The sequence below is a fragment of the Sciurus vulgaris genome, assembly GCF_902686455.1.
Source record: "Sciurus vulgaris genome assembly, chromosome: 3".
Lineage (NCBI taxonomy): Eukaryota > Metazoa > Chordata > Mammalia > Rodentia > Sciuridae > Sciurus > Sciurus vulgaris.
The window spans coordinates 34,565,709-34,591,482 of record NC_136463.1 but is presented as its reverse complement, the minus strand read 5'-3'; the positions used below and the strand labels follow the sequence as shown (position 1 = coordinate 34,591,482).

Genomic DNA, 25,774 nt, shown 5'->3' with positions numbered 1-25,774 from the left:
TTGTTTTCCCAGCTACTCAGGAGGCTGAGGCAGGAGGACTGCTTGAATCCAGGAGTTTGAGGTTAGCCTGTACAACATTGTGAGACCCCATCTCTGAAAACCAAAACAAATAAACTATTATCTCTGCAATATAGAAAATTTAGAATAGTATAAAGAAGAAAAATTCCTGTTTTAGTTCTACCACTTAGAAATAGTTTGTTAACATTTTGGTCTTTCCTTAAAACCTTTTTCCTGGTTTATTCCTTTTTAGTATATTTGGATACCTTGAAATTTATAGCTGAAAAGGACCTTGTAAGCATCATGCATAATGCCCTGGCATTGCAGATAAGAAAACGGGTAAAATTTAGGGAGGTTGTGACCTGCTCAGGATTACAGAAGTTATTGTAGAACTGGAACCTAGGCCTTCTAATTGCTTGAATCTCCTCTTGACAGGACTGGAGACTTTTAGAGTGGCCCCTCAAACTCTCACTATTTTCTCTCCTTAATCCTACTTACACAAGCTGTACAGCCAGGAGTGGTGTACAGCTCTGGCATTATTTTTTGGAGTTATTTGTCCCTCCCATGTGGGCTATGTCTCAACTGCTTTTATTAGAGCATAATTCTAGTAGGGTGTGGTGGCATGTGTCTGTAATCCCAGTGATTGGAAGACTGAGACAGGAGGATTACTTGAGATCCAGGAGTTCTAAGACAGTGTGGATGATATACTGAGACCCCATCTAAAAAAAAAAAAAAAAAAAAGTAAAGAACATAGCTCTGACATAAATAGTCTTGTGCTTTTGTGTATAAAGGAAGCTAAAGCCAGGTGCAGTGACACATGCCTGTAATCCCAGTGACTCTGGAGGCTGAGGCAGGAGGATTGTGAGTACAAAGCCAGCCTCAGCAATTTAGCTAGACCCTGTCTCTAAACAAAATATAAAAAGGGTTAGGGATGTGGCTCAGTACCTTTAAGTTGTTCAATCCCTGGTACCAAAAAAAAAAAAAAGAAAGAAAGCTGAGTGTAATCCTTGAGATCCAGGAACCTATAATTTTGCATTTCTTGACAGTTAAACACATTTTATTTTGTTTTTGGTTCTGGGGATTGAACCCAGGGGTGCTTTACCTCTGAACTACATTCCCAGCTCTTCTTATTTTCTATTTGGAGACAGATCCTCCAGGACAGGTCTGAAACTGACCTTGAATTTGTATCTTCCTGCCTCAGCCTCCCAAGCTACTGGGATTATAGGTGTGCACTACTGCACCTGGCCAGTTAAACACATTTCGAACACACTATAAATGAAGTTCAGAACATTTCTCTTAGTATTTGGCCTCCCATCCCCAAATTTCTATCTTATCCCATGTCAAAATGGAAACTTTAACCTAGATTAGAAATATCTTTTTACCCTCTGTTGAGTGTATCCATGGTCTTCCACACCTAGGAAGAAACTTAGAAAATTAAAAATTTTTCCTTTTTTTTTTTTTTTTTTTTTTCTTGTACCAGGCATTAAACCCAGGAACATTAGCCACTAAGCAACATTCCCAGCCCTTTTTATTTTTTATTTAGAGACAGTGTATCTTGCTAAGTTGCTTATGGCTTTGCTAAGTTGCTGAAGTGGGCCTTGAACTTGCAATCCTTCAATGTCAGCCTTCAAAGCCACTAGAATTACAGGCATGCCCTGTTATGCCTGGTTCTTTCCCATATTTTTATGCCTCTCAAGCACCAGCTAAGTCTTGATATTAAGGATTGAACTCAGGGGTACTCTACTACTGAACTACATTTCCAACCCTTCTTTATTGAGACAGGGTTTTACTAAATTGCTCAGGCTGGCCTCAATCTTGGTGATCCTCCTGTCTCAGCTTCTGAATTAGCTGGAATTATAGGCATACACCATCACAGCTGCTTATGATCCCTTTAATCAGTTGCATATTACTGCTCTTTTCAACAGGTAGTCAACCACATTCACCAAAGGGTCACTTTTCTCCTACCACGAAGGTAACACTAGCTCCTCTAGTCCCTGATTCAAGTCTAATGGCCCAGGAATCTCAGAATTCAGGAACTCCTTTTCAACCTATTCCATTTATGACAGAAGAGGCCCAGAGTTCCCACACAAGTCAGGCAAGCCTCTGTAGCTTCGAAATCAATGAGATATACTCAGGCTGTTTAAATTTGGGAGATGACAAAGAGGAAGAGCACCCAGGAACTGCTTCATCTCTTGAGGGGTGTAGACCAAACCTGGTAGATGAACTGCAGTCTATGGAAGAAGAGTTGGAGAAGATGGAGAGAGAGGCTTATTTTTGTGATGAGGATGACAGCTCTTCCGAAGTTGACACAGAGCTCTCCTTTGGGTACTGGCAAAATGGTTCACTTAGTTCACTCAGCCTACCTGAGCCAACCAGAGAAGCCAAGGGCAAAGTGATCAACAGGTCCATGACTGAGGAGTACATCAGTAAGTGTGTGCTGAATCTAAAGATTTCACAGACATTAATGCACCAGAATGTTGATTTGCTGAAGAGTACCCAGCAGAAAATAGATGAACTTGAGTTGATAGAGAATGAGCAGGAAACGTGCCGGTCTTTGTGGGCTACTTCAAGAGAGTTTTCAGACACCTACGACTCACCTTCAGCCCTGGGCCCTCCAGCTTTGAGTTATATTCCTCCTGTCATGCAGCTATCATGGAGTCCCAAGTCAAATTCCAGTGGCAGTTGCCCAACTCTGGCAAGGTCTCCAAGAACAGTGAAGGACTTTGAAGCGGGACATTTGGGCAAAAGACCCAAGAAAAGAAGTGACTGTGGCTGGCAGTCTTTCACCCAGGTATCTGAAGAAAGCACTAGGGACCAGCCAGAGACCAGCCAACAGGTAAATCAGAGTGGGAGGAAAGGGTGGCCTTAGAGCCAGGATCAACTTTGCCCCTGACTTGTGTGCAGGAACTGACATATAAAAGCAAGGTCCTTGTAGCTTTGGGAAATAAGGCCTGTAAGATGGAATAATAGGGCAGAGTCTCTCCACCTTCCATTCCACACAGCCCATGTCCTTCTCTTTAAATTCATATGTATTAGGTTGAACCATATGAAATTTGTTTTAGAAATCAAAACAATTAAGTATTAACAATTTTGCATGATTTAATGTATTATGTTACAGTACAGGTATTAAACCCAATTCCAAATTGTTCGATCTTTCAAAATATTTATTTTTTTCATATAAAATATAGAACCAGTGGCTATATCAGGCCCTATTATAAAATGATGACTACATCATAAATGTTGCCTTAAGTGTTCCAACACTAGGAGGTGAGGTACCTGAGAGATCTGCTGTCAAAGAGGGCACTTCAGAGGAGATGAGCCAACACTCTGGGGCCTGGCATAAGAGGCTGCAGAATGACTCCTTTGTGAGCTCTTTAAGGATAAGGCCAAGGTCTTAACTCATTCTGTGTCCCAGCATATTGCTTGATAACTAGTACAAAAGAAGGTACTTGACAAATGGTCATTGACTGGGGTTACTCCCTCAGTTGCATTCTTCTGGAGGTTGAGCAGGACCAGAAGGTCCACGAAGCTTCCACTTACCTATCTGGTGCCTTGAACTCTTTCTTGTGGCTTCTTCCTCTGCACCTGGTTTCTCATTCAGTAAATAGTCTCACCCAAGTTTCTCTACATTGTGGCAGCTCACCTGTTTTCCAAGTGAAAATTAAAACTACCAGGCCTTTTAAAAGCTAGTCTTGGTCCTAGGTCCTGCTTTCTGTCGGTCCAAGAAAGTCACAGGGCCAGACTCGATTCAAGAGGAAGGAAATAGACTCCAGCTCCTGGCGGGAGGAGTGGCAATGTGGACAAGAAAGGAATGAATTGATGGCAGCCATCTACAAGTACATATGACTGTATAAGATAATTATGCCATTTTTATTTTTTCTTTAAAAAGTTGGCTGCTTTTTCTCTAGCATCACCATGAAATAAGGCATTTCTACCATGTGCATTTTTCAGACAATAGATATTTATTCCTTTGGTTTCTTTTTCTTTATTTATTATTATTATTATTTTTTTTTTTTGTGGTGCTGGGGATCGAACCCAGGGCCTTGTGCTTGCGAGGCAAGCACTCTACCAACTGAGCGATCTCCCCAGCCCTCCTTTGGTTTCTTTATTCTTAAAATTTTAATCACACTGAATGAAAAAATTATAAACTTCCCATTATTCTAAATATTTAGATGGACTATATTCTAAATACATCCTAATCTTTCCTTGGTGTTATTTTTCTGATCATCCATTCGGATGCTCCATGAAAAAGTGTCATCTTCATCTTCGGCTGAGGAGTGTTTGCCCACTCACAAAGGCCTCTGGGAACTTATCTTCAGGGAACTTATGACATTTTTTATTTTTTGGTACTAGGGATTGAGCCCAGAGGCACTTAACCACTGAGACACATCTCCAACACTTTTTACATTTTATTTTAAAAATAAAATGTAAATTTCACTAAGTTGCTGGACTGACTGTGATTTTGTGATCCTCCAGCATCAGCCTCAGGTGTGCGCGTCCATGCCCAGCTTCCCAGCCTTTTTTTAAATGTTTTATTTTGAGACAGTATCTCGCTAAGCTACTTGGGTCTCACTAGTTTGCTGAGGCTGGCCTTGAACTTGCAGTCCTCCTACCTCAGTCTCCCAAGTCATTGGAATTACAGGTGTATACCACCACATCCATCCTTTGTGACCATATTTTTATGTCTCCTCTCACTTTTATGTATCTTGCTGCCATCTCCAAACTCCCACATTTGTTGCTTTAATTTGCAGTAAGCTAGAAAATTAAGTTTGTTAAAATTATGTTAAATGTTTGGACAAGCAGATCCAAAATCTCTCTCTTTTTTTTTTTTTTTTTTTTTAATGTGGTGCTGGGGATTGAACCCAGGGCCTTGTGCTTGCAAGGCAAGCACTATACCAACTGAGCTATATCCCCAGCCCTAAAATCTCTCTTTTGAATAAAGGACATAGACTCCATTTCTTCTGCTATTTCAAAAGTATCATAGCCTTTAATTTTAATTTCATAACATCCCCACTGGTCCCTGTTTTATGGATGAGGAAACCGAAGTACAGGATTCTCTTAGATTAGTTTGAGTGAGGCTTAGACTAATGCCCAAATCCAGAGCTCCTGCCACAAAGATCTGCTGCCTTCATGAGCAGACAAAATAGAAATTACACTTTCCTGAGCATTTACCATTTGTACTCTGTATGGACTGGGTTCTTGGGGTCCAACATTTCTAGATGAAGTCCTCCAATAAGAGAAGGGTTACTAGATAAGAAACACAGAAAAAAATCATCATGGTGGGTCTGGTTATTTCTACACATTTAGCAAGAATGTCTTTGAATGACAGTGAAAACAGAGAATTCCCTCATCAAAGCACTGAAATATATTTATTGATTTGTAAGCTGCCAACTCTTTGTGGCCCTGGAAAACAGAACACAGATGAACAATCTCAGACCACTGAAGGAGCCAAGGACAATTTGGAAAGAAGCAGGAACCAAAATAGTAGGTGGGTCAATATTTTATTGTTCTTTGTGTTGCTGTACCTTTAGACTCTCTTGTGGCTCTGAGGCTACTTAGTGATCTTCATATTTTTAGTGACAAAGGGACTGTGAGTAATGAAGAGCAATGCAGAAAAAGATTTAGTCATGTTCTCTGTGCCAAGAAAGTTTAAAGAGTAGTGTAATGGAAACTTACAGGAAGCATCATAGGCAAAATGACTGGCAGGTTAATCAGATATCATTATTTGTCAAAAGCAAAGCATCAGCCTCAGCAACTTAGCAAGGCCCTAAGCAACTCAGTGAGACCCTATCTCTAAATAAAATACAAAAACGGTCTGGGGATGTGGCTCAGTGATTAAGTGTCCCCGGTTTCAATCCCCGTTACCAAAGAAAGAAATGCCAGGGCTGGGCATGGTAGTGCATACCTATAATTCCAGCCTGGCCAACTAAGTAAGATCTTATATTAAAATAAAATATAAAAAGGGTTAGGGATGTATCTCAGTGGTAGAGCACCCCTGGATTTCTTCATGCCACAAAAAAAAAAGGGGGGGGGGAAATACCAGGTATTTCACTCACCAGTGCTTCAGAAACCAAACTAATCAGAAAACAGGGTTGTTTTATAGTATGCTTTGCTAATTACAGGAGGGGAGTTGAACAGCATCACTGTTACCTTGGGGTGTCTGATTTCAAGCCAGATCAATGAAATGAATTGGCTGGATTTTTTGTTTTTGACTTTTTTGGCTTTTTTTTTTTTTTTTTTTTTTTGAAACTGGGGAATTGAACCCAGGATTTCACTCATGTGAGGCAAGTACTTTACCACTGAGCTGCATCCCAGTCCAATGAAATGAATTGACTTTCTCACAGATCACTGGTAGGAGAATGTATATGAGGAATCGTTATTTATTATTAGTTCTTATTTTGAACCATGGGGCACTCACCACTGAGATACATCCCCAGCTCCCTGACCCCACTTTTTTTTTTTCTTTTCTTTTTAAGGCAGGTCTCACTAAGTTTCAGTCTGACCTCAAACTTGAGATCCTCTGGCTTCAGTCTGCTGAGTTGCTGGAATTATAGGCACATATATGGAATTACTAGAGAGGAAATAAATGTTTCCATTTTGTGTGTGTGGTGCTGGGGATTGATCCTAGGGCCTCACACATGCTAGGAAAGTGCTCTCCCACTATACTAAATCCCTACCCCCAAATGTGTTTGTTTTTATAATTTCTAAATTATAATAAATTGACAGATAATACTATTAGCATATATAGCTTTGTGTGTGTACATGTTGGGTCCTGGGAATTGAACCCAAGGCCTTATGCCTGCTACAGAAGTGCTTTACCACTGAGCTACATCCCCAACCCCAACATGATGTTTTGAGGTATATATTCATTGTAGAATGGTAAAATCTAGGTAATTAACAATTACATCATCTCACATATTTATAATTTTTGTGGTAAGAGCACAGAATGTTCCCTTTCTACATTTTTCAAGAATATGGTATATTATCATTAACTGTAGTCACCTGCTATACAACAGATCTTTTTTCTTTTTTTCTTTTTTTGTGGTACCCCCTGGTAAACCCAGGGTATGGTACCCGTGAGCTACGTCCCCATCCCTTTCTATTTTTTATTTTGAGATAGGATCTCACTAAGTTGCTCAGACTAGCCTTGAATTTGTAATCCTCCTGCCTCACCCTCCCAAATAGCAGGGATAATAGGTGTGTGCCACCATGCCTAATAGGTCTCTTATAGTTCATTCCTTCAGTAAAACTGTAATTATATGTCCTTTGGACAACTTCTCCCTTTTCCCCCTTTGCCTCTAACAACCCAGCCTCTGGTAACCACCATTCTACTGCTTCTATGAGATAGAGCTTTTTTTTTCTTTTTGGTGGTGATGCTGGGGATTGAACCCAGGACCTCGGAGATCATTTTGTGTGTGCGTATGTGTGTGTGTGTGCACTATTAGGAATTGAATCCAGGGCTTCACATGTGCTGGGCAAGAGCTCTACCACTGATGTACACCCCCTGCCCTTTTTAAAATTTAAAAAATTTCGAGATAGAGTGTTGCCCAGGTACATCTTCAATTTATAGTCCTTCTTTCTCAGCCCTCCCTAGAAGTTGGGGTTACAGGTGTACACCACTGCACCTGGCTGTTTTTAAAAATAGTAAAGTTATTTTGAAATTGTTGGATATCCCCATTGTAGTTTTAGGTTGTTTAATATTTTTTATGTAGGAACAAGGTCACAGTGACTTGCAAATAATTTTTTTTTTCCTGCATTTTGGATTATGTCCTCAGGATAGATTTCCAGAAGCAGAATTACTAGGTCAAAGGGTTTGAACATTTTGAAGATTCTTGATAGTTGTTACCAAAAAGCTCTTTAAAGAAGCTGATCAGATGGGCTGGGATTGTGGCTCAGTGTTAGAGCCTAGCATGTGAGACACTGGGTTCAATCCTCAGCACTGCATATAAATAAAATAAAGGTCCATCCACAACTTAAAAAAAAGAAGCTGATCAGAGCTAATCTCTCCACTTTCTTATCCAGCTGGGGAGTATATATTCTGGACAATGGGGAATTCATATCTTTGCCTCAGATCACACAGTTTTGAAGAGTTAGATTAAGAGATAATAAAATGTATACAATCATGGGCTATTTAGAGGAAAAAAGAGTCCCTTATTTTGTAGTTCAGGAAGGTTTATCCAAGAGAGACTGACATTGGCCAGTCTGACAGCTGACCCAGCGAAGTCAGGTTTCAGAACTCGATGAGACTAAACTGAAATATTGAACTGTTCTTCAGAATTTTTATAAATGTTGGTGGTTATGCTATCCCTGATGTAGTGATGGGCCTGTTACCGAAAAATTCTGATGGAAGGGTAGGAGCAGAACTGAGTCATCATCTGTGATTTGTGGCAATGGGGGATGGGTGGACTCTGGTGAAACTGTTTCAATTGTGGGTTTCTTCTATTTCTGAAAATTTCCCAAGAACATTTTAGAATCATGAAATCTGAACTTGGAAACAAAAAAATTTAGAGATTTTCTAACCCACTCCTTTCATTTTTCAGTCAGGGAAGGCCTAGAGAGACCAGTGAACGAGCCAAAGCCACACAGCCAAGTACTGTACTGTTTCCTGTATCCAGCCACCCAAAGAGAACTGCTGGATCACCCATCCTTCACCAGGGCTTTACCAGGTAAGGACCTTCGCAGGCTCCCCTCTAGGGAGTGTGGTGCCCTCTGGTGGTGATTAGGAGTTGGTGCTGTTTTAGGAATAGCTGCAGAAGTAGGGACAGGTCTGGATGAGTGGGCTTTGAGTTCTGCCAGGAACTTGAACAAATGTTTTTGTGTCCACCCCACTCCCATTCCTCACAAAAAACTTATGTAATTTAGGACCAGTGTGGAGTCTGTGTCTTCTGAAATCTATAACACAAAGTCAAGAAATAATGAAGATGATGGAGAGATACACTTAAAATGGAAAAGTAAGTATGAAGTCATGGGTTTTGTTAGGAAAAATGATATTTCTCACCTTGTTGATATTTCTAAGTACACAGGCTGTATTTCACTGTGTATTTTGAACCACAGCAAATTCCTCCCACATTTTTCTTCTGCGATCTTTCCATTTTAAAAGCAAGATCCTTCCGGCTACAAAAGATCAAAGGGAAATGATTTTTCATTTTTAGACTTTGTAGGAAATATTTATATGTATATAAATGCATATCAGTTAACAAGTATAATAAAACAATACACAATGTGGATATTTACTTTGTTAACGTTATTGAAATGGAGATCATATAGTGTTGCTCTCATACATCTCATATACATTATCCTTTTGTACCACTTTTGTAAATTTAAAAGAATTTTTTAATACTAGTACTCAGTGACATTAACAGAAGTGTACAACATTTGAAATGAAAACAGATATAAGAACATACCTTGAAATAAATCTCATACAGTCTACAAAGGCTAAACAAACTCAAATAGAATCCTTTCCACTAATTACTACAGGCTGGTAATTTCAGACATCATTTTTCTTGTTAAATTAGCTGGAGGGTCCATCTACTCTGGAATTCAACCACGAGGATGTTGTTTAGGGTAACCAGCTGAAATTCCCTTCCCTTGTTCTGTCATTCATTTTCCCATATTTTCACCTTCAAGCCAAACAGGGCAAGAGAAGAATAATATAACTGTAGAAAGGCAATTATTGTTACAGTATGAGCTGTAGTGTGTATTACACATTTTTTAAAGATGAAGGCTTTTGTTTCCCATGTTCACAGTGATGTTTTAAATACTGCTTTCTTTTGTGCCCAGTGGAAGTGAAGGAAATGGCAGAGAAAGCAGCTACTGGGCAGCTCACAATTCCTCCTTGGCATCCTCAAAGTAGTTTGACTTTAAACAGTGAGTCTGAAAATGAGCCTGCTCCTCTGCTGCAGCCCTCTGTCCTTCAGAACATGGACTGGAAGTATCACAGGGAAAATGATAAGCCAGGAGGAAATGTCACATTTGGAAAAATGGACAACAGTGACTATGACAGTGATAAGCACAGCAAACAGCCTGAACCTCAAAGATTCACCAGTAAGTTCAGTTGGAGGAATTGGGTTAGGTGAGCTCTATCAAGTTATCTGCTCTCAGAAATAAGTAAACCTGGCATATTTCCCTTTGCTTCATGCTCTTTCCTTTCTTACCTTTCTGGGAAACTTGAATTCTAAAGAAAAGCAGCAGATCTCTTATGCCCCACTATGCTTCCCACAGACAAAGCTATCCAGAGATTCATAAGTTGTTTTTTTGTTGTTTTGTTTTGTGCAGGGATCCTCAACCTGTCTCAATTTTGTATTTTGAGACAAGGTCTTGCTAAGTTCTTAGGGCCTCACTAAGTTGCCGAGGCTGGCCTCAGCCTCCCGAGCCACCAGGATTAGAAGGCATGAGCCACTCCACCTGGTTCATAAGTTTTTCTATTACTGAAACAAGACCACCTTTTCCAAAGGAAGTAAAATAATCTTCATTTACTGGCCCTGGTCCTGGATGTAACCTGGCAAAGGAATGAAACTTCTTTACCTGAGGGAGGAAGTGGACCACCACTTCCTATTGCTTATTTCTCTGCATTGCTTTTTTTGAGGGGGTGGGTACTGGGGATTGAACCCAGAGGCACTACACTGAGCTATATTCCCACCCTTTTTATTTTTTATTTTAAGAAGACCTCACTGAATTGCTTAGGGCCTCACTAAGTTGCTGACACTGGCTTTGGGAACCTTCAATCTTCCTGCCTCTTGAGTTGCTGGGATTACAGGTGTTTGCCACCATGTCCAGCCTTTGCCTTGTATTCTAAGCTGGAAATAAACCCAAGTCTATGCCAGAGGAACCTAGAAATAAATGACATTTTGTGGGGGTTTCAGTCACGTGCAGCATGAATGAGGGAAGGGTTAACTGCTGGAAGACGGTGCTGGCTATAAATCAATTACTAATAAACTTATCAAATCAATAAACACATAAGAGCCAATATTCTTTTCAAAAGGAAGAGGGTGCAATGGATCAGGCCATACCAGATCTGATCTCCAATAAGATGGAGGACTCCACCTTTGCCTTTTTTAAAAATAGTCACACAGGTACAGGGGCCCTGACCGAGAAGAGCTGCCTCTGTGAGGACAGGATGAGGTGTTAGGGAAGCTGTTTGTTTAGGAAACTAACATATCCCCAGACAGTAAACCACTCCCATACAGGGTCACTTACTCCTAGGCTATCTGAAACAGTCTCCCATGACCACCAGTTCCTGGGAGTCAGACCTCCTAATGGCATGGCTCAGCAAAGTCTGATTCTGCTAGGCACGGATGGCTCTCCACAACATTTACTGTCATCAGTTAATAGATTGACAGGTTAAAAATGAAAACTGGATTTCCATCTGGTAATCCACATACAATCAGGACATGGGATATTATTTCACAGTTGTGAGTCAAAGAAAGAAACATCTAAAATAACCATTGCTGGATGTGGTGGCACAACCTTGTAATCCCAGCCATTTGGAGAGTGAGGCAGGAGGATCACAAGTTTGAGACCAGTGTCAACAATGGAGGGAGGTCCTAAAGCAACTTAGTAAGATCCTGTCTCAAAATTTAAAAAGGGCTGGGATGTAGCTGGGTGATAAAGTACCCCTTAATCCCCAGTACTGCTAAGTAAACACATAAATAATAAATGAGGCTTGATGTGTGTGTGTGTGTGTGTGTGTGTGTGTGTGTATCTTTTTTTCCTCCCCCTCCTGCCCCCCCGCCACAGTGCTGGAGATTGAACTTAGGGCCTTATACTTAACTAGGCAAGCACTCTACCACTGAACCACATTCCCAGCTCCAATTATCACTGTTGAATGGTTGGGCAAATAGGTGAATAATCCAGGACTGCATTTTGGGACCAGGCTAAACTAACATTGTGTTCTCTTTATATTGAAGTTTAACGTATGGGATGTGGCCATCCTTGGCAGAATACCCGCATGCCTCTTCTTTCACACTATCTTTTATCCCTTTGATTTTATCTGAATATCACTGCATGACCATGGCCCTGATTGTGAATATAATCATTAGGTATCAGGCACCCGTCCCCCAGAAAAAATGAGCAGCCAGAGCATAATGAATCCTTTCAAGCAAGTTCTGATGCATCTGTGGCAGTTGAGAAATCTTACAGCGTAAGTAATATGGTCTCGAGAGCCAACTTGAGCCTAAGGCTCTAATACAGTAGAGCAAAGTTGTCATTCCATATTATGACACCAAAATATTATCTACAGACATTAGAGATAGACTGACTATACAGGGCCATGACCATTTACAGAATATAGAGAGCAACTGAGAATGACACATAAAAATACAATAGTGATAAAATGTAAAGTCTTTTGAAGAATGCAGTACTGCATTGTTTTTAATTGCATTGTGCAGGGCTCTCACAGGATAATTTATTCTTTCTCTCGTGTGAGGACTGGAAGGGCATGCTACATTGAGCATACTGTCATGACTGAAAGAGCAGATCTAGTCAAGGAAGGAGCCTCCCCATAGTACAGCTCGTCTAAGAAAATTCAGTGTGACATCTATTAAGTGCACCAGGAGGGGAAGGGTGTGTCAAAAACAGTGTCCAAGGAAATAAGCCACAAAATGTCTGCAAAGAGATGTCTAAAAGTGGGGAAAAGAAAGTTGTTTAGTGCTGTGGTAATGAGGGCTTCAATGTAGCAAAATAAACAGAAAAAGAAAGGGTGGAATGGAGATGCTCTGTACTACTTCTTATTTGAGTTTTATTTTTTATTATTGAAATTGCATTGTTATTTTAAAACTCATGCTCCCTCACTTCCTCCAAACTGTAATACCTGAAGGACTTCCAAGTACTAAGCAGCCTCAGTCTTCTCATGTGTAAGATGATGCCAACATGCAGACTATGTCTGTGCCTTTGAAGGATCAGGGTGTTTATATTCAGTCTTCAGCTTGAGTTGTCAAGAATTTTGAACAGAAAGGTTGCCTAATCTGCACACATTCTGCATATTAGATGCTGAGACTCAGGATTATGATTCTTCCATATTTACTCCAAGCAGTTCACAACCACCTCTTCACACCAAGAGGCAGGCAGAGTACTCAAGTTCAGTGTGTCAGATGACTGCTGGGTAGTTTTAGATGACCCCCCCTCCTTTTTTTTTTAACACTGTATATAGCTGTAAATGCATTTGTTTGTAAGAATAGCAACTTAGAAGTGATTTCCTTTATTATTAATAGGATCAGTCTATGCAGTCAACTTGTTCACCAGAATCTTCTGAGGACATAACAGATGAATTTTTAACTCCAGAATATGAGTATTTTTACTCCTCTGCTGCTCAAGAAAACTTAGCTCTAGAGGTAAACATCACAATCAGGGTAAAGTGTGTTTTCAGGTTTTTCTTTTGCTTTGTTCCTTTTAAATCATTTTTATTAAGAAAAATAGCTTACCCATAAAAGTATCCAGTGCCCATTTACTAGTGTTTTCATACATGATTTTAAAATTTTGGAAAACTTAGATTTTTGAAAATGGAAGGTCATATGCAATCTCCCCAAGTTAAAGTTTTTGCATTTGTACAGCACTTTGTACTTTTTTCTAGGACAACTTTCATTCATGGTATCTCATTCTCATGTCTTTTCTGTGGGGAACAGAACAAGGTTGTCATTCTCTATGAAGAACTGATGATTCTGCAGATGTAGGTAATTAAACCTGGTCTGCCAAGCTTCAGTGGCAGGGGAAATCAAAAAGAGGAAAGTGTTCAGCAAAAAACATGAGTCTGTCTAGGACACAGGTTTTCTTGGGAGTCTGCTCACATTTGCATGAACCTGCTTGTACAGAGAATTTTCATTTGTAAAATGAAATTCACTGTATTCTTTTATTACTTATATGATTTCTTTCCCACCTATCCCCAGTCTCTGCCACCTTTTTGGAATCTTTTATCAATATGAAAGGTGGGGTGGTAAAAAGGGAGGAATGTACATGTCAAGCAAAGCATTTGACTGATAAGAAGAATCCCAGAATACATCAAAAGTATAATTATCACTTGTCTCCATTTCTGAAAACTCAAAACAGTTTTCCCTTATTAACAGTCCTTTAAGTATTCTTTATTTTACTGTGAATGTTAAGAAATCTTTAATAAAAATATTTTAAAAACTTACACGTCTGTAGGATATGTGTAGCACACATACACGTCCTCTCTTCCGATCACTGCCTTCCCCGCAAAGGAACCATTTTTCTGACTTCTCACCTCATAGTTTTTCACACTGGACCATTTTTTCAACTTTCCTTGACTCTTTTGATAAAGCTCCCAAGAACCAAAACATTTTTGTTGGAAGATTGGGATAAGCAGTAAAGAATGATATACAGAAAGTCACAAAATTCCTCCTCGCAATAGGAGGTGGAGGGATGGCTGGTTGCTGAGAGAAACATATAGCATAAATAATAATGTCTGTGAATCAGGTTTGTTCTTTTCCTATAAAAGATGTCGGAATCTTACGAAGATTTTAAGGTTTAAGATTGTCATGAGGGGCTGGGCTTGTGGCTCAGTGGTAAAGCGATTGCCTTGTACATGGGAAACTGGGTTTGAGCCTTGGCACCACATAAAAATAAAGGTATTGTGTCCATATACAACTATAATTTTTTTTTTTTTTTTTTTGCGGTGGTGGGGATTGAACCCAGGGCCTTGCAAGCACTCTACCAACTGAGCTATATCCCCAGCCCTAGAAAAAATATTAAAAAAAAAAAAAAAAAGATGATCATGAGTCCTGGGGGTGTTACTCAGTGGTAAAGTACTTGCCTACCTTGTGTAAGGCCTTGGGTTCAATCCCCAGTGCCACAAAAAAGAAAGAAAGAAAGAAAATTCTTTTTTTTTTTTTTTTTTTTTTTTTTGCAGTGCTGGGGATTGAACCCAGGGCCTTGTGCTTGCAAGGCAAGCACTCTACTGACTGAGCTATCTCCCCAGCCCCCCAAGAAAATTCTTTCTGAACTTTTTGATATTTATGCCTCCATTGAATCTTCTTTCTTTGCTCTTCTATTATTCTTTTATAGACCTCAAGTCCCATAGAAAAGGACTTTGAAGAAATGCAAGGTGCATTTGCCCAACCTCCAATCTGTGGTAAGCCCTATGGCAGATTTGTTTGAGAATCACTTGCCTTTGCTTCCTCTTGGATCGTGGATGTGTAGAGCTAGAAGGGACCTTAGAGATAACTTCATCCAGACCATTTTACAGATGAATAAAACAAGGCACAGTGATCTCCCCTTATTAGATTGAATCCGCTGCTCCTCACCAGCCTCATGATATCTATACACCGTGTCACTTACACCTCCCCTTGTATTTTTATAACATATACAGTAGTACTTGCTGCTCCCCACCACCACCACCACACATGGTCTCTCACTAAATTTTAGGCTCCTTGGTGGCACACAGAAAGTACACTTATTTTTGCTGAAAACCTGAGGGATTCGCTCAAGCCACAACTCAAGTTAGTTATTGATTCAACAAAAACTAGGATTTTGGTTTCCATATTTTTCTCTAGAAGGCAGTTTCATCATTGTTTTCCTTTGCTTGCTTACCATCTTACCATAAAGTTAATAATAGCCAGCTGGACACAGTATAATCCCTTCGACCTGGAAGACTGAGCAGTAGGATCAAAAGTTTGAGGCCAGCCTCAGCAATTTAGTGAGAACTTGTCTCAAAATAAAAAGGACTGGGGAGGTATTTCAGTGGTAGAGCACTCCTGGGTTCAATCTTCAGTACCCCTGTCACTGCTCCTCTCCCCAAGTTAATAATAGCCAACAGTACAGATTCAACTCAGAACTCACCCATTGGGAGACTCTGGGTTCTATGCACCCAGGGCTGTGGCGCAAGACAAGGTAGAAGTAAACAATCGGTTCTGTTACAGATATTTAAAAATTCTTAAGGTATGAAACTATTTTTGTTTGTTTGTTTCTTTGTTTTTGCAGTACAGGGGATCAAACCCAGGACCTCACACATACTAGGCAACTCTACTGCTGAGCTACATCCCCAGCCCTTGTAAAATTTTGAGACATGGTCTTGCTGAGTTACTGTGGCTGGCCTCAAACTTGGAATCCTCCTACCTCAGCTTCCTGAGTAGTTGGGATTATAGGTGTGTGCCACTTTGCCTGGCTAACCATGTTATTTTAAACCAGAGTTATCCACCTAACAGGTTATGTAGCTCCCCACAGTGATATCTCAACCCTCTGAACCAAGACAGATGGGGTACCTCACACCTACTGCACACTCCAATTTCCAACCCTAACTTCATTCAAGCTCCTATCAGAGTCAGGAGCATTTTAAGAAGCTACAAGCTTTTAAATGAACAGTTATATTTTCAGGATATGTATTACAAAACCCCAAGAACTTGGGTCACTTACTTTTTCTTGCTGAGGCTTTGCCCGTGGTCATTTTCTGTGCACCTCGTCTGAACACGACCATTTGTATTTGGAAGAGAGTTGAGTGGGTTGGTGAAATGTAAGGGCAGGCAGGTCAGAAAACCAGAACCAGTTCCATACAAACATCTGAAGTACATGAAAGTCTTGGATTTCTACTTCCTTCTTTAAGGCTTTTTCTGCCACCCCACCCCACCCCACCCCACCCCACCTTAGGGCTCTGATGTATTATCCCCTTCTACACCAGGGAACAGGATGGGTATACTGGGATGTGTGCTGAATTTTCACTTTTTTTTTTTTTTTTGGCACAATACTGGGGAGTGCCCAGGACCTTGCACATGCTAGGCAAGCACTGTATCACAGATCCACATTCCAAGTTCCACGTGCTCGGTTCTAAACTACTGTTCTGCCACCGAGTTTTTCTATATAACCTTGAATAAGCCAGGGCCCCACTCTCCCCTAATGTAAAGGAGTGGGGTCTGACTGAAAAAAAATCTCTTAAGTTCTCTCCAGCTCTAACTTATGCTTATTTAGGTGTTTATCATTTTAGGAGAGTTATAGGAAGCTCAACACAGTAGTACATCAGCAATTTGGGAGACTGAGGCAGGAGAATTGCAAGTTTGAGGCCTGCCTCAGCAACTTAGCAAGATTATGTCTCAAAATAAAAAATAAAAAGTATTAGGCATGTAGCTCAGAGATAAAGCTCCCCTGGGTGACCTGTCCCCAGTAAAAAAAAAAAAAAACAAAGGAGCAGGGCATGTTACAGGGAGAGGAACCCACATGTTTCTCTACTGGTGGCAATTTAGAGGTTTTGGTATCTACCTGCTAAAGGTGGGATTGTTCTGTTGTGCGTTCTTAGTGCCTACCAGATCACCTGCCCTTAAGGAGTAGGATAGATGTGGGGAGTCAGAAGCATTTGAAATCAGGGCAGGCTGCTCTGTATGCCCCCATCTCCATAAACTAGGATAGTTAATACTGGAAAGGAAAATGGATACTGCCTCTATTTTCCTACCTATCTGAAAAGTATTTTCCTGAGAATTGGGGAGGGAAAACTTTAGACACTTGATGCTAAAGAAAACAAGACAGTTAAACTGGCTCCTCATACTCAAGACCCCACTCCCTGCCTCCTCTCTTTAGAAGGTATTTAATGGCTTAGCGGCACAGTTAAATCTCTGGGAATGCTCAGCTAATTCTCATTTCTATTTGGTAGCTTTAGTGAACAAACAGTTTTTGGTTTCAACGCCCCCTGGTGTCCATTGGCCAGAACTGGGTCAGTTAGCATTCTTGAAAAGACAAACAACATTTGTCTCCAGAAATAACTGTGTGGTTATAACTGAAAGGCCAGTAAATAGCTTGATTGTATTCTGAGTGTCAGAATGTAGTTCTCCCCTCTGATCAAGGAAAATAAACTTTCAGAGCAAAAAACCTCCCATACAATACTCAATCCAAACCCAAATAGAGAAGTACTTTTCTATTCAGATGATTTCTCATTCTAGACCAAATCAAGAAAAATTCTAGAAAATGAAAATAATAATCTGAACTTGGCAAAAACTTAGTAAAACTATGTTTTCTTTATTCTTTCAGGTAAGGAAGTATTCCAAATGAGAAAAATCCTTGGAAAGAATGCTGAGATTTTGACCAGGCCTCAGTTCCAACCTATACAGAGGTATGGGCTGTTGTGTCTTATTCAAAGTTTCATACTCAGAAGCAGTGTTAATCTTGAGAATGCCACATACTCATTACTTGTCTTCAAATGTATTTTCCACTATCTTACAAATGTTAATTTTGGACAGCTTAACTTTTTTAGAGAATTTAAGGAGTAGTAAAAAGAAGCCATTATCTGTGTACAGATCCTGACTCTGACATTCTATTTGTGTGACCTTGGTAACAGGTCCCTGCCCTCTTCTGTATCCTCATCTGTAAAATAAGGATAAGAATGTCAACATAGGAATTAAATGTAATTGTGTAACTTCTGAGCATTTGTCCTAGAGAAATGAAGACTTACTGTTCACATAAAAACATATACTCAAATATTCATTAGTAAATGTTGTAATAACCCCAAACCAGAAACTTACATGTCATCATCCTGTGTATGATGAAACAGACTGTGGTACATCCATACCACAGGGTACTTAGCATTAAAGAGGAATGAGCTATGGATACGTGCAATAATACTTATAAATCTACAGAGAATTATGCTTACAGGAAAAAGCTATCTCAAAAAGTTATTTACTGTATGCTTCTATTTACATAACATTCTTGAAAATGTTAGAATTATTCAGAATAGCAGGGCACGGTGTCACATATCTGTAACCCTAACAGCTCAGGAGACTGAGGCAGGAGGGTCAGGAGTTCAAAGTGAACCTCAGCAACTTAGTGAGGCCCTAAGCAACTTAGCGAGACCCTACCTCTAAATAAAAAAAAAAAAAAAAAGAAAAGGGCTGCGGATGTGGTTAAGTGGTTCAATCCCTAGCCCCCCAAAAAATTATTAAGAAAAATAATTAATCATGGCCATAAAGTAGCAACATGAGGGATCTTATGGTATGAGAAATGTTCTGTATTTTGTCTCAATGTCAATAACACGGTTGTGATATTGTTCTATAGATTTGCAAGCTGTTACCATTGGGGAAACTGGGTAAATTGTGTTTTTTTACAACCGTATGTGAATCTACAATTATATCAGAAGTTTAAAACCAATAGATGTGAAATGCCTGACATAGTAATATTCAGTTTACTTCCTCTCTTTAGGATGCAGTTTCTTTAATTATAACTAATATTAATAAGTATCTAATATATGACAAGCACTGTGTTGTCTAATTTAATCACAACCCTCTGAAGGTACATACAATTATCTCCATTTTGCCAATAAAGAAAGGCAGATATCAGGGGGCATGGTGGTACATGCCTACAATCCCAGCTACTTGGGAGGCTGAGGCAGGAGGATTGCAAGTTCAGTCAGCCTCAGCAGCTTAGTGAGGCCCTCAACAAATCAGAGAGACCCTGTCTCGAAATAAAAAGGGCTGGGGATGTGGCTCAGTAGTAAGGTGCCCCTGAGTTCAATCCCCTGGCACAAAAGTAAAAATAAAAAATAAGTTAAACAAAGGGCTGGAGATATAACTCAGTGGTAGAGTGCTTCCCTAGCATTTCCAAGGCCCTTGGTTTAGTCCCTAATACAAGATGTGGTGAGGGTGGGACAAAATTCAGAAAGTTTAAATATTTCTAAGTTTATAATTCTAGTAATTCAGGATAGACCAGATTATACTGTATAAACCTCCAAATTTTAGTGGTTTAAAACAGCTAAAGTTTATTTCTTTTGGGGGGAAGAGTACTAAATATTCAATCCAAGGGTACTTAATCACTGAGCCACATCCCCAGCTCTTTTTACTTTTTATTTTGAGACAGGGTCTCACCTAGCTAGTGGCTTAGGGCCTCACTAAATTGTTGGAGCTGTCTTCGAATTTGTAATCTTCCCGCCTTAGCCTTCCATCGGGGATTACAGGTGTGCACCACCATGCCTGAAAAAAAGTTTATTTCTTGCTCATGCTTCATGTTCATGACTCATGGGATGTGGACTGAGGGAGGCTCAACCTTTGTGCATCATGGATAGCCAAGGCAGGAAAAATGGAACTTGGTGAATTGTGCACAGACTTATAAAGTTTCTGTCCAAAAGTGACTCATGACTTTCACTCATATTTCATTGGTTAAAACAAGTCTTATGGCCATTTATGTAAATTAAGAGGACCAAAATGTGCTGTTCCACTATGTACCTAGAAGGAGAAACATTTTGGTGAACAGAATTAATAAAATTATAAGTCAACCTAAAATCCACATTCTTTTCTTTATGCCATTGGTCTCACAGGATTGTTATAAGGATTAAAAATGTGAAAACATATGGAAGAATTCAGCATGGGATCTGCTTATAGTTAGTGTCCAGTGAGTATAGAAATTGAATCTGAAATATTGGTTGAAGTAAAAATGGGCCAAGTTCATCTACAGTATTCTTTTGCCATTTTTTGGTACAAGCTTCTCTTGACCTTTCTTGGTATTCCATAGCAGGAAGCTGTCTCACAGTTGTTAAATCTTCTTGGTTGTGCCCCTTGCTCCAACATCTACCTTCCTGCAAATTTCCTGTGCTCCATTGATTTTCTTAGGAATTTCCTCATTGTCATATTGAGTCATTGGTGATTTTAGGACTGGGCTGACCCTTGTAGAGTATTCTATCTCTGGAGAAGAAATGAGGCCCAGACATGTCAGAGAACTTGTAGCTAGTTAGCAGCAGCGCCAGAACTCACACTTTCCACTTCGAGCTTTGTGCCCTTTTAACTGCTTCTTACTGGGCCAATAAACTGGTCCCTTGTATCAAGTTAATGCATTTTGCTGACATTGATTTTCTTACTTTCTCTCTCACAGTGTTGAAGGTAAACAAGAAGAGACATTAAAGGAGTCACCAAAGGAACTGAAAGAGAAAGACATGTATGACCACCAAAGAATAGCCTAAGAATGCTGTGTAAAGTCTTGGTTTTATGGAAATAATATTTCCTTGTTTGTAGGAATCTGCATCTTTGCATTTTTATGTGTGGACTTAATGTATGTTCCTTCATTTATCATAAGCTATTATTAAACTGATGATGTGGTTTATAATTAATAGCATCTTATAATCAAGGAAATATAGTGATGATGATGATAGTAATAAAAGTTTATGCTTGGAATAGATTAAATCTGCCTTCCACATAAATATCCTTTTATCTATGTAAATAATTTATTTTTAGCTGCCAAGATATGTTTAAAGCTCATATTTCTCTTCAAGGTTTTTCTAATTCTCCTCCTTCTCTTCTGGCTTCCTTTCCCTCTTCTCCTTCCTACTTCCCCTCCCACTTCTCCCTCTTTGCCTCCCCCTTCTCCTGCTCCTCCTCCTTCTCTATCTTCTCCCTATCCCTAACTCCCCCCCCCTTTCCTTCTCCTTGTCCTCCTCCTCCTCTTCTTCCTCTTTCTCCTTTTTTCTCTTCCTCCTCCTCCTCTTCCTCCTCTTTCTTGTTTGACCCAGAGTCTTGCTTTGCTGCCCAGGCTGGTCTCGAACTCCTGGACTCAAGCAATCCTCCTGCCTCAGCTTCCCAAGTACCTGAGACAGTAGGCACATGCCACTGTACCTGACTCTGACATTCTGTTTAAGACATTCTCTAATTCTAATCTATTGACAAAGATTTTGTCAAGAATATACTTTAAAAGTTCTTGTTAATAATATATTACTTGATATTTGTAAACATCTCATAATTACTGTGTGTTCTCTTAATTCTTTAGATCACTGACAGATATTCAAGACCTGTCTAGTATCTCCTGTGAGCAAGATAACTCTTTTAAGAAAGCCTCATGCAAGACACCCAAAATAAACCATGCACCTTCTAGTGTCAGCACTCCACTTAGCCCAGGTAATCATGAATAGGAAGAAGTATTTCAGGAGACAAACTCAAAACCCCTGCCCATTAGCTTTGGGAAGTCAGGCTAGGGATCAGACCTGATGTCTGTTTTCTCCCAGAGCAAAAGTGTTTCCTTGGGGCCAAAGCTGAAGGAGATAGGTTGGGGTGATTATGGTTGTGGTGGTGATGATTAAGTAGCTGTTAGGAGGCTTTGGTAGGATTACAGTAGTAGAGACATGCAAATGTAGAGTCTACTCTGTACTCAGAGCACTACTGAATTTAGTGTAGAAACTAGATTCTCTTTTGAGTTTTCAATTTAAAAACAAATAGTGCTTAAATATATATATATATAGTTTTTATTTTTTGGGGGGGTACAACTTTTAATTTCTATGATTGTATACAATATATATAGTTCTTGAGTCCTGCAACCGTATGCAGCCAGCATCAAATATCTTTTCATATTTCCAGCATATTTGTGGTTTAATCTCCCTTTATTTTATTTTGATGGCCAGGTTTAGAGTTTCTCATTTTTTTTTTACATTTTTTAATTTGTAGATGAACCCAATACCTTTATTTCACTTATTTATTTTTATGCAGTGCTGAGGATTGAACCCAGTGCCTCCCATGTGCTAGGCAAGCACACTACCACTGAACTACAACCCCAACCCAAGATTCTCATTTTTTCAACTTGAGGAGCTGGGTCTCAGATTAGTGATTATTTCAGTTGTTAGCAACTTTGGGAAATCTGCATAGTTAAAGAGATTTGAGAGTTTCATTTGTAATGTAAAGAATTCAGACACTAACCACCCTTTTTTCTCCAATAGGGTCAATTTCTTCATCTGCCAGTCGGTATAAAGACTGCCTAGAAAGTATCACACTTCAGGATCAAACAAAGTCTACCTCTTGCTGGAATAGCCAAGAATCTATTCGAATTTTTCCTGATAAATTTACAACTGTTCGAGAAAAAGCAAAGAGCCTGGATTCTCTTCTTAGTTACTCTGAGACTCCTGCTCCAAAATTGATCAATCTGGTATGTTTACCAATTCAGCATTACACACATAGGATCAGCCCAAGGGGCTCAGAGATGCAAAGGTCCAAGATTTTTCCAAATCCATTAAGCGACAGAAAATAAGCTGGATCATCTCCAGGATTCCCTGGGATTCCTTGCCCAAGTCTATATCGTAGGAGGCTTATTTGTTTCCTCCTTGAAACCTCTCCTGGTTACTTCCCTGAGAGTTTTGATTGCTCTCCCTTCCCTCTTCTCTGAACTCCTTTACTAATAACCTGAAGAAACAACCCTTAATTGTATCCTACCTTTTTTTAACCTCTTCTTTTTTTTCTTCTCTCTGTCTCCCTCATATTTTACGTGTATATTCTCTTTGAGAAAACCACAAGTTTCTTACTTCGTTCTGCTTACTAACACCCTTTTAGCTGACATTTTTATGGACAGATTATTTACTTTGGCCCTCAATGAAAAATTGTCAACTTCTCTGGGCATTGGGCTCACAAAACATTTTACTCAGCTCTAAGCCAGGTGCACTGGTGCACATCTGTAATCCCAGCTATTTGGAAGGCTCAGGCAAGAAGATTGCAAGTTCGAGGTCAACCTGGCAGGTTAGTTAGACTCTGTCTCAAAAATGAAAAGGAATAGATATGTAGCTCAATAATAGAGCACTTGCCTAGCATGTGTGAGGCCTGTATTCAATCCTCATTACAGCTAAATAAATAAATAAAGGAGTTGGGAAGTGATAAGGAATTTTATCCTTTCATGCAACAGAATGTTGACTAGATAGTTTCTGAGTGCCAGGCAGCATGTCAGATCCACTGAATTTAGTGTAGAAATTGGATTTTCTAGAGTTTTCAATTTAAAACAAATATATATAGTTCTTGAGACCTGCAACCATATGCAGCCAGCATCAAATATCTTTTCTATCTAGTCCAAGACATAATCTGCCTTAAAGTGACTCATTGCCTAGAGAGAAAGAGAGGCCTAATATCACACAGAGGTAAGTACTAAATGCTGAGGAGGCAGAGAGGGGTGAGGAGGCTTCCAGAGGAGGTCTATTTAATGAGTTCGATTTACTAAATAAAAAAGTGGAAATGAGGACTGGGGTTGTGGCTCAATGGTAGAGCACTTACTTGCTTAGCATGTGTGAGGCACTGGGTTCAATTCTCAGCACCACATAAAAATATTATTAAAGGCCCATCGACATCTAAAAAACGTTTTTTTAAAAGTGGAAATGATTGAACTGCATGTACTTGTTTACTCAACACGTGTGTCAGTTACTATGTTTATGTCTGACTCTTAGAAAAAATTGTCTGCATGTGTTGGAGCTGATTCCTCTAGCATGGCTACTACATCTGACACATCAACCCAAGCCACCCAGAGAAGGAGCCTGCCTAAAGGTACCTGTGTGTCATATCAAAGTAGAAGTTCATAATAGTAGCCAATTTAAGGAGACTTAAATTGGGGCTACATTTGGTTCAACAAAAATGATATTTCCCCTGATTATAAAAGTAAAACACATTTGTTATAGAAAACTTAGAGAATAAAGCAAAGCTTTAAAAAGAAAATGATCGTGCTGCGACTGTGGGCTCAGCAGTGGAGCACTTGTGTCACACTCCTGAGACACTGGGTTTGATCTTCAGCACCACATAAAAATAAATAAAATAAAGGCATTGTGTCCATCCATCTACAACTAAAAATATTTTTTAAAGAAAATGATTAACTTTTTAAATTTCATGTATAATTTTGGTACATATAAAGATATGCAGCATAAAAAATTTAGCAGAGTTGTATATCAGTTCCAGACTGCTTTGTTTCCTTGATGATATATAGGTCTCTTCCTTCTCTGGGTAACATCCACACATTTCACCACCAGCAAGTCAAAAATTGTTCTGAACATATACTGGCTCTTCATCTTGTCCTTATTCCCTTAACAATACAGTAAAATGACTATTTATGTAGCATTTACAACATATTAGTTATTGTAAGTAATCTAGAGATGATTTAAACTGTATGGGAGGATATACATAGATTATATGCAAATATTATACCATTTTATGTAAGAGACTTGAGTATCCATGGATTTTGGTATTCATAGGTAGGAGAGATCCTAGAATCAGTCCCCTACAGATACTGAGGAATAAATGCATTTTGAGGATTTTCCCTTACTGTTATATAAAAAAGTCTTTCTTCCATCCTTTATTTCATCATTGGGAAAATGCTCTATCAAGTTCATGGGGGGCTTAGAAAAGTCACTTCAGATCCAGGAAGGTGTTACATAATAGTCCATTCTATATGTAGGCTAATATTTCCTAATGTTGACGATTTATATTGCTTTCCAATTTTTTGCTCTGAGTATATAATCTTAATTGTACTTCTGATCCTTTTCTCAGGGTGGATTTTTAGAAGACAGTTTCTGAATCAAAAGGGTCTGATACTGTTAAGGATTTTTTTAGCAGGTGGTGAAGTACTGGAAATTGAACCCAGGCCTCACACATTTTAGACAAGTGCTCTACCACTGAGTTACATCCCCAGCCCAAAGGGTCTGATGTTTTTAACAACTCTTGAGGCCTATTGCTTTCATTACATTAATTTTAATGTCTTACGTCTTTGAAGCAACTCCTGGAATTTTCCTTCAGGGAACAGGGATTTTGTGAGTTATATTGAGGGATTGTTATTATAATTGAGCTCTTGGGGCAAGATCTGAAGTACAGTTGCTTCTTTATCTCCTGGTCTGAAAACGTATAGACAAAGGCCTTCCATTTTGTGTTTTTGTTCATTTTGGCTGGTGCATAACCTCTATATTCCTTAAGCAATCCCGATCCAAATTGGGCCCCCAGCCTCTTAGTAAAAACCTACTTCAAATATCCTTACAAAGGGAGGTGCACAGACCACGTAGTACTGAGGTAAGTGGGATGGAAGTGGGGCGGTCTCCACTAAGAAAGTTATTTAAGAGAAGGAGATCTCTACTAGGACTGTT

The 25,774-nt window shown here is 39.5% G+C and overlaps 1 protein-coding gene across 1 annotated transcript in view; it reads left to right on the top strand.

Annotated features, from left to right (window-relative positions):
* TEX14 (testis expressed 14, intercellular bridge forming factor) overlaps positions 1 to 25,774 on the top strand; it is a 106,404-nt gene that overhangs the window by 67,111 nt on the left and 13,519 nt on the right. Inside the window, exons 14-26 of the mRNA XM_079131512.1 lie at positions 1,923 to 2,833; positions 5,382 to 5,485; positions 8,538 to 8,663; positions 8,860 to 8,948; positions 9,778 to 10,041; positions 12,036 to 12,136; positions 13,206 to 13,325; positions 15,013 to 15,079; positions 17,959 to 18,040; positions 20,785 to 20,847; positions 21,673 to 21,800; positions 22,613 to 22,818; positions 24,098 to 24,194. Coding sequence (XP_078987638.1) covers positions 1,923 to 2,833; positions 5,382 to 5,485; positions 8,538 to 8,663; positions 8,860 to 8,948; positions 9,778 to 10,041; positions 12,036 to 12,136; positions 13,206 to 13,325; positions 15,013 to 15,079; positions 17,959 to 18,040; positions 20,785 to 20,847; positions 21,673 to 21,800; positions 22,613 to 22,818; positions 24,098 to 24,194 — 2,358 coding nt within the window. The remainder of the gene's footprint in view (positions 1 to 1,922; positions 2,834 to 5,381; positions 5,486 to 8,537; positions 8,664 to 8,859; positions 8,949 to 9,777; positions 10,042 to 12,035; positions 12,137 to 13,205; positions 13,326 to 15,012; positions 15,080 to 17,958; positions 18,041 to 20,784; positions 20,848 to 21,672; positions 21,801 to 22,612; positions 22,819 to 24,097; positions 24,195 to 25,774) is intronic.